General features: G+C 32.6%; 1 protein-coding gene across 3 annotated transcripts in view; it reads left to right on the plus strand.

Annotated features, from left to right (window-relative positions):
• The window catches only part of LOC119832818 (pyruvate carboxylase, mitochondrial), a 31,401-nt gene that overhangs the window by 13,528 nt on the left and 4,297 nt on the right, over positions 1 to 13,576 (plus strand). For 2 of the 3 annotated variants that reach the window (XM_038356591.1, XM_038356592.1), the window contains exons 2-17: positions 3,273 to 3,517; positions 4,033 to 4,181; positions 4,464 to 4,604; positions 4,932 to 5,047; positions 5,337 to 5,431; positions 6,148 to 6,316; positions 6,858 to 6,964; positions 7,051 to 7,175; positions 7,486 to 7,695; positions 8,091 to 8,181; positions 8,676 to 8,811; positions 9,317 to 9,499; positions 11,078 to 11,128; positions 11,780 to 12,029; positions 12,621 to 12,768; positions 13,209 to 13,468. In XM_038356591.1, coding sequence (XP_038212519.1) covers positions 3,428 to 3,517; positions 4,033 to 4,181; positions 4,464 to 4,604; positions 4,932 to 5,047; positions 5,337 to 5,431; positions 6,148 to 6,316; positions 6,858 to 6,964; positions 7,051 to 7,175; positions 7,486 to 7,695; positions 8,091 to 8,181; positions 8,676 to 8,811; positions 9,317 to 9,499; positions 11,078 to 11,128; positions 11,780 to 12,029; positions 12,621 to 12,768; positions 13,209 to 13,468 — 2,321 coding nt within the window. In that variant the 5' untranslated portion in view covers positions 3,273 to 3,427. The remainder of the gene's footprint in view (positions 1 to 3,272; positions 3,518 to 4,032; positions 4,182 to 4,463; positions 4,605 to 4,931; positions 5,048 to 5,336; positions 5,432 to 6,147; positions 6,317 to 6,857; positions 6,965 to 7,050; positions 7,176 to 7,485; positions 7,696 to 8,090; positions 8,182 to 8,675; positions 8,812 to 9,316; positions 9,500 to 11,077; positions 11,129 to 11,779; positions 12,030 to 12,620; positions 12,769 to 13,208; positions 13,469 to 13,576) is intronic. The other variant, XM_038356593.1, reaches the window with a different exon arrangement.

Raw genomic sequence — 13,576 nt, forward strand, 5'->3', positions numbered from 1 at the left:
AATATGAACCATTTCATTATGCGTCAAAGGTTTCTTCAAACAACATTGAATTCCAAATCGAACAATCATTGTAGTGTATTATTCCTTTAACAGTACCTACCGCTATGGTTACTATGTAGATGTTTAGTTAATTCCATTATTTTCCAGAACTTTGCTTATCAAGTTTTCGGCAGTAATTAGTTCCCTCAAAGTATCACAATAGATATGCCTACTTTATGGCCATATTCCTTCCTGATTTCTTTATCTTTTCTGTACTGAAACATAAAAATCGATTCAGACGTTTTGATATGAAAACGGAACAACGATATTTAAGCTCGTTCAAGAGTCCAGATGAACTTTTCATACGATAGTAATTTTAATTTAAACATTATATAGGTAGGTAGGTATAATATAGTGATATCCCGTATAGTTTTTTTCTTTAATCTTTTTGTTTTTTTTTCCATAATAAAACTCGAATAAAAGAAACAATTCTTACCTTCGACCACACAATTGTTACATAAACTTAAGTATAAAACCACAACAGCGGCTCGTTATCTTTATTTATTTAATAAAGTATACAATATTTACTCAAATTACACATTTATATCAAAATAAAACAGTGTAAATACCTTGACTTTATATTCAATCAAATAAATTATTTACTGGCCAACTTCAAAAAATAACTTCTTACTGATAATAGGTTCATTATACTTAGGTACTTTTTTTATTTGAAAGATAGTGCCTGCCATATATAGCCCCATTTAAAAATTTGGTCTAGTTATGACAATTTGAAGAAAGTTTAGTTTTTTTGTTTTTCATTGTTGTTGGTACCTAACATTTTATTGCTTTATTGATTTTGATTCGTAGGCCAAACCGATGTTATTTAGAGGTTTTGCTGATACTTCTATATAAGATGGGTGTTTTTTTAATTGTATATATTAAACATAATTCGATGGCAATATTGAAAGATAATTTAAAAAGTAGTAGTAGACCACTATAAATGAATAATTGTATTTTTATAAAGAAAACTCTCAATTTTTACATAAATATAAGTAGCTAATATGTGTATATGATCACACGTTATGTAATATCTCAAGATCACTTGTTTTCTATATTGACCCCATGGTACATTACCAATTGATAAGAACAGTCGTCATGTGTACAAAAAGTACCATAATGATAACTGCAAAAGTGAAGAAAACCTTGATCTTTATTACAAACATATTTTACTAAACTACTACGTTTTAATTGTTTTTTTTTTTTTTGAGGTATTTACTGGCAACATTATAGAAAATTAGTACCTATATTGCAAAAAAAACATTTATTTGTTAATCCTTGGAAGCAAAATAGTTTTTTTTATTTAATCTGTTCTATTTTATTTCGATCGTGTATAGACTATAGGTCTAGATAAAATAAATTTATCGACAGATAAATAAAAAATAATTTTAAAAATCACCCGTTTACTTGCAATATCATTGTTAAACATCATAAATGTAGTTCCTCGTATAATATAAGTATAGAAAATAATCAAAAAAATTAACAAATAAATAACAAATTCGCACAGAATGGAAGAGGAAAAATATGTAACAACAAAAATCTCACAGCACGTGTTGGTAATAATATGGTAATTGGCGGTAATATGCTGAAATCATGTTGTATTCAAACTCCAGTCCGACACTAACTAGCTCAATGAGTTAGTTACCTACGTAAATGGTTTTTATTCGTATTACACTAGTGATTTGCCGCTTTTTTTGCGCCTTTTCCCTCTTGTGATATAAATAAATCCTACTATAATATTATAAACGCGAAAGTTGAAAGCAGTGTAAGAATACGTGGATAGAGGTTTGTTACTGAATGGATTTTATTTAAACAGTAATATGGTTTATACATCAGAATGAGACATGTATTATTCTGTGCATGAGCTATATAAATTCTTGCTCATGCCCGTGCGTTCTTCCGCGGGTGGAACCGCGCGGCGTAACTAGTAGGAACATCTGTGTAGGTAATACCTACTTTACCGATAGTATCAACATTAGTATAGTATAGTACTAGCTTTTGCCGGCGGCTTCGCACGCGTTATAATCGGAGTAAAGCCCCTATATAAACCTCACTCGAATCACTATCAATTAAAAAAACAACCATCAAAATCAGTTGCGTAATTTTAAAATCTAAGCATACAAACACACAGACGGCGTAAAGCGACTCTATGTCATACTATGTGGTGATATTAATCGTTTTTTGGATGTAATATACCACTTTGACACCTATAATGCATTATATTTACAAATGTTACCTACATTTCGATGAATTCATAAAATGTATTGAATGTGTGTGTTTTGTAAAGTCGTGATTAGGTACTTATAATTTGTTAATAAACACTATATTAGAACCTTGACGTAAAAATCGAATAAGTAAGCCAGTTTTAAAATTATTTTTTTAGTTTTATAGCACTGAAATGCTTCATAAATGAGAAATTTTTTAAGCATCCCCCCTTTCCTACAAACATATGAATACAGGAAAAATCCCTTTCATATATAATTTTAGTATAACGCGTACATTTATTAGTAATACCATACACCTAAGTTCTATTGCATATTTGTTAACTGACCCAAAAAGCTAATATTATTTTTATGTCAAACATCCTATCGATCACGATGATAGCAACATATTATGAATAAACCTATTCACTTTACATTAGCCGAAGGGGAAAAACGAAACGTAGTATTGCAATTAATAAAAATAATCGAATTTAGAACATTTTCTTTTTTTGACTTTTGTGTTATTATAATGATTATCATCTATCAGTTATTAGTTTCAACTAATAATACAATTTTAAATTAATTTCTGATTTTAAATTAGTCATATGCTTTTTTACCTTTGTATTGTTTATCTATTAAATGAATGATACAACCAAATAATTTAGTTAAATATTTATTTCTATGGATAACGAAAATGATGATAACACGACAAACAAGATAAAATTTGTTTGTGTTGGCTGTCCTTAATCGGACAAAGTTCAAACTAGGAGGATGGTAAACAACATAGTTTTTGCATTACACAAATCTGTAGATGCTTGAAAATAGTTCACCAGTAATGCGTGTGACATGCTGTGCCACTGGACTCAGCTGAACCAAAATTTAATCTATTTTTTTTATTTGTATAACTTTAGCTTTACCCCGGAATAGACCCATAGACCAGTAGGTATCCCCGTTTGATCCATTTCAAACGGGGGTACCCACTGGTCTATGATTATCCAAGTTATAATATTTAAACACAAATTTTCTTTGTTTCAGATTTAATCGACCGACGCGCAAGCAAACGAAACTAGAATCTAGTCAATTTAATAATTCATTTAAAGATGAAATAAATTATAATTAGTAACTGTCCGTCTAAACTAATATCTGTACTTATTATTTGTTATATTTTTATTGTTTGATTTGTAAGCAAAATGCAGATTTTAAAAGCAAGATTCGCTCTAAGAGCGTCCGCTACGCAGTTTCAAGCTTGGAGTGCCGCGCGCCACAGGACTGCCACCACAGTACGTAATATTTATTACAATAAGAAGAAAGTTGTTATAATTCGAAAGACGTGATGTTGTTATAAATTTTTATGAAAATAATGTAATCTATAGAATGTTTTTTTAAAGGCCAACGATATCCATACAATTTAAATTTTGAATCAGAATAATGTTTCTTTATTGTATAAAGTTTCAAAAACAATATGTAACTGCATCATAAGTTGCCAATACATATATAATATCCAAATTGCCGTTTCGAAAAACCGCTTCTTTTTATTTCATTAAAATTTTTCGTGGCTTAATGGGTATTGTAAAATAAATAATTGTTAAAAAAAAAACTTAATCTCCTTCAAATTGTCGGAACTAGACCAAATTTAAATAGGCGTCAACACAGGAGGCACAAATAAATAAACAATCATCATCAATTAGTTCGAATCATCTTATTGGTTCACACAATAGTCACGCAATCGATATGAGAACCTTTTTTGATGTCAGTTAAAAAATTTTAGCATGTTTTATGTGTCGAATGTTTTCAGGATACAAAAAATGTAGAGTACAAACCGATTAGAAGCGTCCTGGTGGCGAACAGGGGAGAGATAGCTATTCGTGTGTTTAGGGCCTGCACCGAGCTGGGGATTCGTTCAGTGGCCATATATAGCGAGCAGGATAAGCTGCAAATGCACAGGTATTAATCCATCTCGTATATGTATAGTATCTGTGAAAAGCTACTAGAAAGTCCTATATACTGTTTTTATTAAAAAAAAATCAAAACGTATCCCTGTATCCTGAGGCTACGTACGTCCCAGGGGCGAAGAAGGACCGCTAGTAGAATTATAATTAAACTTATTATAATTATCACCGAATCGAACCGCATCGTCTCCCATATAAGCAATTTAATTATTTTCTAATATATCCCTTAGTTAATCTTTATTTCGTTTTTCTTAATATGAAATCTTAAATTTTACAGGCAAAAAGCTGACGAATCCTACCTAGTGGGTAAAGGTCTGCCACCAGTAGAAGCTTACCTTAGTATACCGGAGATTATCCGGGTTGCGAAGGAAAACGACGTAGATGCTGTCCATCCCGGATATGGGTTGCTGTCTGAAAGGTATACTTGTTTATTTATTTACCTTGGAAACATAATGTCCCTTACAAATGTGTAAAAAGTCTTTGGTGGTCTATTATTGATAAAGGAACTTCAGTTAGAGTAGTTACGCCCCTATATTTATAATATGCATAAGTTTTAAAAAATCTGTTCAAAAAATTTTGGGATGCAAGGTAATATTCAGCACATGCTGATCCATGCTGATTTTTTAGCCAATACTAACGGAATATATCAAAAGCAATGGAACGCAAACTTTTCTGAAAAATCATCATCTAATTTTTTTGTTTAAAAATGATTTATTATACTATGTAGTGATAAATAATTTTTCAGGTCAGATTTCGCGAAAGCAATCCTCAATGCTGGACTACGATTCATCGGGCCTTCGCCCAAAGTTGTCCAGCAAATGGGAGATAAAGTAGCTGCCAGACAGGCCGCTATAGAAGCAAGTATGTAATTTATATCTTTAAATTAGATTATAAGTTTTTCGGAACTGTAAACTTCTTAAATTGTTTTTTAATCTACACTAGTAATATAAAACTGAAGAGTTTATTTGTGTTAAAGTTCTATGTGACTTAGTTCGAACGTAATTCAGGACCTACTGAATCGATTTAAATTTTTTTTTTCGAAGATTTTAACGTATTAGCAATTGAAGTACCCAATCTGATATTTATTCAATGAAATAACTATAAATAAAACTGTTTTTTTAACGAATTAATTTGGATAATTTAATTCCAGAGGTCCCTATTGTCCCCGGTACCGATGGTCCCATTACAACTAAAGAGGAAGCACTTGAATTCTGCAAACAACATGGATTGCCCGTTATATTTAAAGTATGTGTTTTAAGTACATTTTCTAATAATCCCCTATAGTAAATAAGACTTACACTAGCAACTAACTATGGCACACCACACCACACAATTTTCACATATTCAATAACACCTAAACCAACAATACAATACATACTATCCAACCAGCTTCAATTCATAATATTTTAACACCCTTTTTATTAGCTTCACTTGTATTTTTCCACTGTCCATGCACCATAGACTCGATTTTGTACCACTTCTAACGGACAGATTTAATTCAAACTTATACTTGTCCGGAATCAGTGAAAATAAAATAATTTCATGAGTTTATCTAACTGTCCTGATTAGGATATAAATAATTTACTTGCGTATAGTGAGACAATTTAGTTGATTAGAAGCGTGTTTTTGTTATAAACAATTTCGTTATTTTCAACCTAAACACATTGCTACACACTATTGTGAAATGTACTACATTCTGTCATTAAGGTCTATTTATTAATTTTTACCACGTCTTCTTATATGTTCTTCATTAATATTAAAAAAAAAATCTTTATTTGCTTCACAACTCATTAAACTACTAAGTAGTATTAACGTTGTGAAGGACTAGTGATTGAAATAAAGCAAAAAGGCCTTATTTTATTATTTCTCACACACCAGGCAATATTAGGTAGGTGATTCTATAATTTAAGAGTGTCTTTTCAAATTTGATTATTATTTTTCACACACTATGTTGTCTGTAGGCCGCATACGGCGGCGGCGGACGCGGCATGCGGGTAGTTCGCGAAATGAGCGAGGTCGCGTCGTCATTCGAGCGCGCGTCGTCGGAGGCGCTCGGCGCCTTCGGGAACGGCTCCATGTTCATAGAGCGCTTCATTGAGCGGCCGAGGCACATCGAGGTGCAGCTGCTGGGTGAGTTGGTTGGTGTAGGAATTTGCTTGAAAATTAAGGAGGAGGTCCAACCTTCGCAATCTACTCCTTTGTTCGTCGTCAATACTTCTTCCCGTAATCTCCATTATCGAAACGCCTCGGAAACACGTTTGCTGAAATACTACCGGAAGCCCATATCCTTTGCCTTGCTCTATTGCCGACGATGATATAACTTCTGTAAATGTTCATAAGAGGAGATGATCAATCAAAATTGGGTGAACCACCAGTTTGGTTTCCCGCGCTTAGATTAGATAGAAATTAAAAATACTGAATTAGTATTTTCTTGTGTTTGTTTTTACGCGAGTATTATACATTTAGAAATTAAGAGTCTCCCCGTGAACAGGCTCGCTGTAAAGTAAAATCGCGTTTAAAATCCGTTAAAAGGTTTTTAATTTCTAAAAACTACTGAATTAATAGAGTATACATTTTCAGCATGCTTTGCGCGACTCAATCCATTTTTTATTAAATGATTATACACGGCTTGATATGATAATTTGCATACTCAATTTTATATCTATTTCAGGTGACAAAGCCGGCAACGTGGTGCACTTGTACGAACGAGATTGTTCTGTGCAAAGAAGGCACCAGAAGGTCGTTGAAATTGCACCAGCGCCTGGGTTAGACCCAGAGGTATTATAATTATACCTAACCTTTTTAAATTTATTGTTAAAAATGACTTAAGCAAAATGTACATACAATTATGATTAATTTTTTAGATACGTCAACGCATGGTAGACTGTGCTACACACTTGGCTCGCCACGTTGGCTACGAAAACGCGGGAACTGTGGAGTTCTTGTTAGACGATAAGGGCAATTTCTACTTTATTGAGGTTAACGCAAGGTTTGTATTAACTTGCCAAATATTGGCAAGTTTTGTATTATTTTGATTTACGATATACTATAGAATGAGATGTCTTTTTAGTTTAATTTAAATTGCTTTTGTTTAAAGTTAAGTTAAGCACAGTATGACATCTCATGTAAGCATGATTTAATTGTGTTTTATTACTTTGAATTTTATGATTTTTTTAATGCATATAGTTTTATTTGGAAACCATCTTAATGTACAAAACTGGTTGAATAACTTTAACTTTAACTAAATCTTAATTTAAAAACCACGTCATTTTTTCTTACTCTTACTCTTCTCTTCCCAGATTGCAAGTAGAGCACACGATAACAGAAGAAGTGACAGGTATTGATCTAGTCCAATCCCAGATCCGCATCGCCGAAGGTATGACCCTACCTGAGTTAGGCCTCACCCAGGATCAGATTAGGGCTGATGGATACGCTATACAGTGCAGGGTTACCACAGAAGATCCGGCCAATAACTTCCAACCAAGTACTGGCAGGATTGAAGTTTTTAGGTGAGGATTTAGGATGTAAGGAAATATGTATTTTGCTGTGTGTTTATAGACAATAAATTTATTTCTTTCATTCTTTCTTTCAATACGCGAAGTATCACGTGTTAAAATTTAGACGGGTAATTAAAACTATTAAAAATGTTCGTAATAACATTCACGCATATCAAGTGTCTATTAATGAATGAGTTGAGAATTCAAATTCAATTCTGTTTTGAAATAAATAAATAAATAAATTCATTTTATTCATTACGCTCTCCAAAAGTTTTAAGTTTATACTATCATAACTTGTTCCCTTCATTACAAGCCTATAGGTCCTTTAAAATGAAGAATTCAATGTATATAGTGATGACTCAACATATTTTTAATTTTTTTATAATTTATTTTACAATTTTTTTCAGATCTGGCGAAGGTATGGGTATCCGTCTAGACTCTGCTTCAACATATGCCGGCGCTATCATTTCTCCGTACTATGATTCGCTACTCGTTAAGGTAAATCGTTAAAAAATTGATTTATATCAAAAGATTGATATCAAAACCAATAACATCAGACAGGCAACTAAATTCAAGAAGATATTTTCTTATTCATAAACAAACACATTTAGTAAAGTAAATGAATTTTTTATTAATCTATGCATTTTCCAAAAATATTAATTGTAAGACTGAATGAAATTAACTTCTCATTCTAATTTACAACATAACAAAAAAATCCATGTCTATATGTCAACTAGTCATATGACATTATTATATGACTAGTTTTTCGCCCGCTTAGTCCGAGGGAAAGATAGACAGTAACGGGGTTTTACCCTGTATAGCTTTCGTTCCTCGCTCATAAAGTTTTTATCCCAGAAATTCTGCCGAAATCCCCTGGAATCTCACTATTAATTATCGAATCACAAGCTATCTTTGTACCAAATTTCATCTAAATCGGTTGAGTGGTTTACCCGTGCGGAATCAAGTTTTTAATATGCAAATATGCATTACAGGTAATATCTCACGCACAAGATTTAGCATCATCAGCGGCGAAAATGAACAGAGCGCTGCGGGAATTCCGTATACGTGGTGTGAAGACCAATATTCCCTTCCTGCTCAATGTGTTGGAGAATCAGAAGTTCCTTAACGGTATGTAAGAATGACGTTTTAACGACCTGCCCTCCCCTCCCCCTAAACGAAACGTGTCACGTGGTACGGGTAGGTTCCCTAAACTATGATTAATTGTTTTAGCTAATAGTACTTAAGATTCTATAATTAAATAAAGACCATTTTGTAAATGTAGCATTATAGTGAATACAAATAGAAGATTGAAAAGATTTGAACTTTTTAGAAAAATGGGAACTTTTTTATTGAATTGATTAATTTTTTACCATCGGATATGTTTCAAATAAAGGAATAGCCTTGTATAGATTGTAGCTTGTGGAATTGTATATTTTTGGAGTAATTACAATTCAGATTTACACTGCTATAAATAACAGTAGGGCTAGTTGTGTTACAAAAGGAAAAAAACAATTAATGATACGCAACCTAATTATTTAAGACAAACTTCTTTAACTTCTTCTAGACAGAAAAAATAAAAATAAAAAAACAACCACTTAAAACTATATAATTAATTATATTTGTACACTTCCAGGTGCCGTAGACACATACTTTATCGACGAAAATCCACAGTTATTTATGTTCAAAGCCTCTCAAAATAGGGCTCAGAAGATTCTCAATTACCTGGGCTATGTAGTTGTTAACGGACCTGCCACGCCCTTAGCCACGGACATACCGCCCTCTAGCGTCAAACCGTACATACCTCCGGTACCTTTGGGTGAGTTGCAATTGAACTTTATTGCAGTGTGATAAGATCGCTTTTCATTTGTGACGTTAAAATTGTGTTACTAATTTGTGGGTATTTTAACAAAACCGAAAGATAATGTAAACCGCTCTTAAGGGCCAATGCGTATATACCTTTGGAACTTTTGGGTGAGTTGATATTGAACTTTATTACAGCGTAATAAGGTCGTTTTTTGACGTTTTTGATGATATGGTGTGTTACTTATTGCTATTTGAAACTTAATAAAATTTAATAAACAATTAATTTAATGCAAATGCTTTACGTTATATATTAACCTTTAGTTGATAATATGAATTTGTAATTTATTTTAACGTGAATAGTTCGCTTTTCGTTTGTGACTTGTGTGTTATTTGTAATTTAACAAAACTGAAACAATTTAAACAGAAACATAATGTCACCCTGTAATGTTTTACCGTACATACCACTGTACTTTTAAGTGTAGTTGAGTTGAAATTGAACTTTATTGCCATTGGATGAGGTCGATTTTATATTGTGTATAATTAATGGGAAATTTAACAAAACTGCAAAAATTAATATACATAATATTATATATTAAAATACTCTTATTACTTGTAATGATCGACAAAGTTATATTCAATTGATGTGCAAATTGTTGGGTTGTGGTATTAATTCGGTAATAAGGTACAATGGTAGCTTAAAACTATGAATCATCTTATATACAATTATTATTTGAGTGATAGCAATTTTTTTGTATGAAATAAGAGTAAAATCAAACTAGGAATAGACATTCTTTTTAACATGTGTTCAGAAATGGTTCAGAATTATCATAGATTATTCTTTTATTTATCCAGTTATAATAATGAAGCTTCCAATAATCCATTAAAATAATAAATTCAATTCACGCACTTTAATTGTATAGTAAACGAGCTGTTCGCCCCGGCTTCGTCCGTGGTCAATCAGCCAAATTGCAGCTTTCCAATAGTGATAGGATTTTTGAAATCGATCTAGTAGTTTTCGCGTGAAAACTTTACATACAAAAGTATGAAAGTTTCATCTTTGTAATATTTGTATAGAATAAATAAATAAATTATTAATAATACTGAGTTGTTTTCAGCCCGCTCTGGGTACGGTAGGTTCGAACAAATTATAGATGTCGCTTAAAGTCTCTCGATGTATCCAGACTGGCCCTATCGCACAAGTAATAATTATTTGCAATTGTACCGCCTTTTTATTGGCTTCAGCTGTTAGTTTTTTTTTTACAATATGCTTCAGAGTATAGAAAATATATATTAGAATAGCATTACAGATTTTATTGGATTCAAAAATATGTGTTCTTTTTTAGTCAACTTGTAGAAAGAAAAAAATTTAATTAGAAGATTATTCCGACCATTACTTATTATTTCTATAAATTTTCTATACTCTGTACCCCAAATTATATAACATGTAATCCTTTCCCCACTTACCGTTGGGTTGCCTTATTTACGACTAATATTCGTTTATTTTAACCTACACTTCATTTAATGGGTTTACGCTTAAGTGCACACCACGAACATCGATGCACTCTATCATTATTGTTTTTTCCTCCTTCAGACCTTTCGCCAGAGGCAATTAAAGCACAGGAATTGACTGGTGAGAATACAGGTAAGAGAGTTTCCTTTTTTCTTTTTTTACCGGATGTCTTAAAATTAGTAAATATTTAGATAATCACAGGTATTTTTTAGGAAAATTAAGAGATTTTAATACAAAATTACCTATTCTGCATTGCATTTGTTTAAAGCCTTGTCTAATCAAAATTAATTCGAAAAAAAATCACGATGAAATTGTTTTAAGTGAAAATAAATCCAGTCTTATATTTTAAATGCTAGAAATCTTAGTATAAGTACTCTGTGTTAGTATTCAAGAGTTTTTATCTTCGGCGAAATTAATGGGTTACTCTTCCTCGACTCCTTTTACGTTACCAGATTCTACATTATCTTAAATAATAGATTTTGATTCCCAAGATACAGGAAATGATAGAGCAGTCACGATATAGGAATGTCTAATGTGGACATGAATACATAATAAGCTTATGCAATTAACAGAAAAATGTATTTGTATTATCCTATTTATTTTATTTATTAACCTATATTTCTTTAAATCACTTCACAAAGGGTGCTATTTACCCGCCTTTTATATATTATTGCTTAAATACAAGATACATAAATCACAACCTTACTGACATAAGATAGTCAATCTATTTAAGATGGCTACTCTATTCTCTTCGTCTTTCTCACATCCACTATTATCAAACAGTGGTGAAACCGCCCAAGGGTTTCAAGCAAATCCTGCAAGAGGGTGGTCCAGAGGCGTTCGCGAAGGCGGTACGCAATAACAAGGGGCTATTGTTAATGGATACGACATTCCGAGACGCTCACCAGTCGTTACTTGCGACGCGCGTGCGCACGCACGACCTGCTCGCCGTGTCGCCGTACGTGGCGCACAACTTTAGCCGCCTGTATGCGTTGGAGAACTGGGGCGGAGCGACCTTCGATGTTGCTTTGAGGTGCGTTTTGAATTTTAATACTTTTTCTCTCCAATTTTGATTTCATTTTTTTTTTTTAATTAATAATTAAATTACAAAGTACAGAAATAACAAGAAAATTTAGGTCATATGTTTTATGTAATATTATTTCCCTGACAGTATCTTTGGGATACGCCAATTGTATAAAGCTTTCTCAATTCTAGCAAACCTTACTAATATTATAAATCTAAAAGTGCGTTTGTATGACCTTCTTTCACGCCGCAATGGAGTGATTTTATCTAGTGATAGGCAGCTAGAATGTGACGAAGGCTACTTTTTACCGCACTGAAAACTCTCACTCTCATGGGAAGATTTATTTACATAGAGTATGATGCGCGTTGAAGTCATTTATAATTTATAAATTCCGACAGATGGCGCCAAATAAAAACGTGTCGTGAATGACAATCAATGAGCAATAACTAGTTAATGCATATTTTCTAATAGATACAATATTTACAGTCACAAAATGTATTTTTATATTCGAAGAGATATCTAAAAACAAAACCACCTGACAGTGACAGTAACTTTAATATTTAGACTAAACTTCTTAATATTAATAAATACGTATTCCAGATTCCTCCACGAGTGCCCGTGGGAGCGTTTGGAGGACATGCGGCGGCTGATCCCCAATATCCCGTTCCAGATGTTATTGCGAGGCGCTAACGCCGTCGGATACACTAACTATCCTGATAACGTGGTCTACAAGTTCTGTGATATGGCTGTGAGTTTGAACTTAATACTTCTATTAGAAATATATTTCTTGATCCAAATTCTTCCATATATATGACATAGGCCGACTTCGAAAGAAGAGATATAAAAATACACATTGTATTAATAAAATTATGAATATGAGGTCTGACGGAGCGATATTAGATAAATAAAATTTTAAAGAGATCAAATAAGTAATAGAAGATTGTAAGTTGTGCACACGAACAACAAGGAAATAAATAAAATATAATTAATTGTTAAATACATAGTATTTACTGCTTATTTTAAGTCATAGGTTAACTTCCACTTTAAGTTTTACGTACAAAGTTTTGTATTAAACCTTTTAAAAGGACAAAATTTTCTGTCTTTCTGGCTTTGATTTGAAATTTCAGCGTAAGTAATAAAAGATATATTCATACATGGCCTCTATGTAAAGAATATCCTTATTTACAGGTGAAATCCGGTATGGACATATTCCGAGTGTTCGATTCCCTTAACTACCTTCCCAACTTGATACTCGGTATGGAAGCGGCGGGCAAGGCCGGGGGTGTAGTAGAAGCGGCCATTTCCTACACTGGAGACGTGTCCAACCCTGAGAAGACTAAATATGACCTGAAGTACTATGTGAATCTCGCTGATGAGCTGGTGAAGGCCGGTACTCATGTGCTGGGTATTAAAGATATGGCTGGTCTATTGAAACCACAAGCTGCCAAGTAAGTAAGAAAGAGAGAAAGAAAAAAATTTATTTAACGTTAAAACACATATAGAAGCGTCTTTTGAAGTTGTTTAATTCATAAGACACTTTTAGATTTGTGTTTTTG

Source organism: Zerene cesonia, chromosome 16 (assembly GCF_012273895.1).
Source record: "Zerene cesonia ecotype Mississippi chromosome 16, Zerene_cesonia_1.1, whole genome shotgun sequence".
In the NCBI taxonomy this organism is placed as follows: Eukaryota; Metazoa; Arthropoda; class Insecta; order Lepidoptera; family Pieridae; genus Zerene; species Zerene cesonia.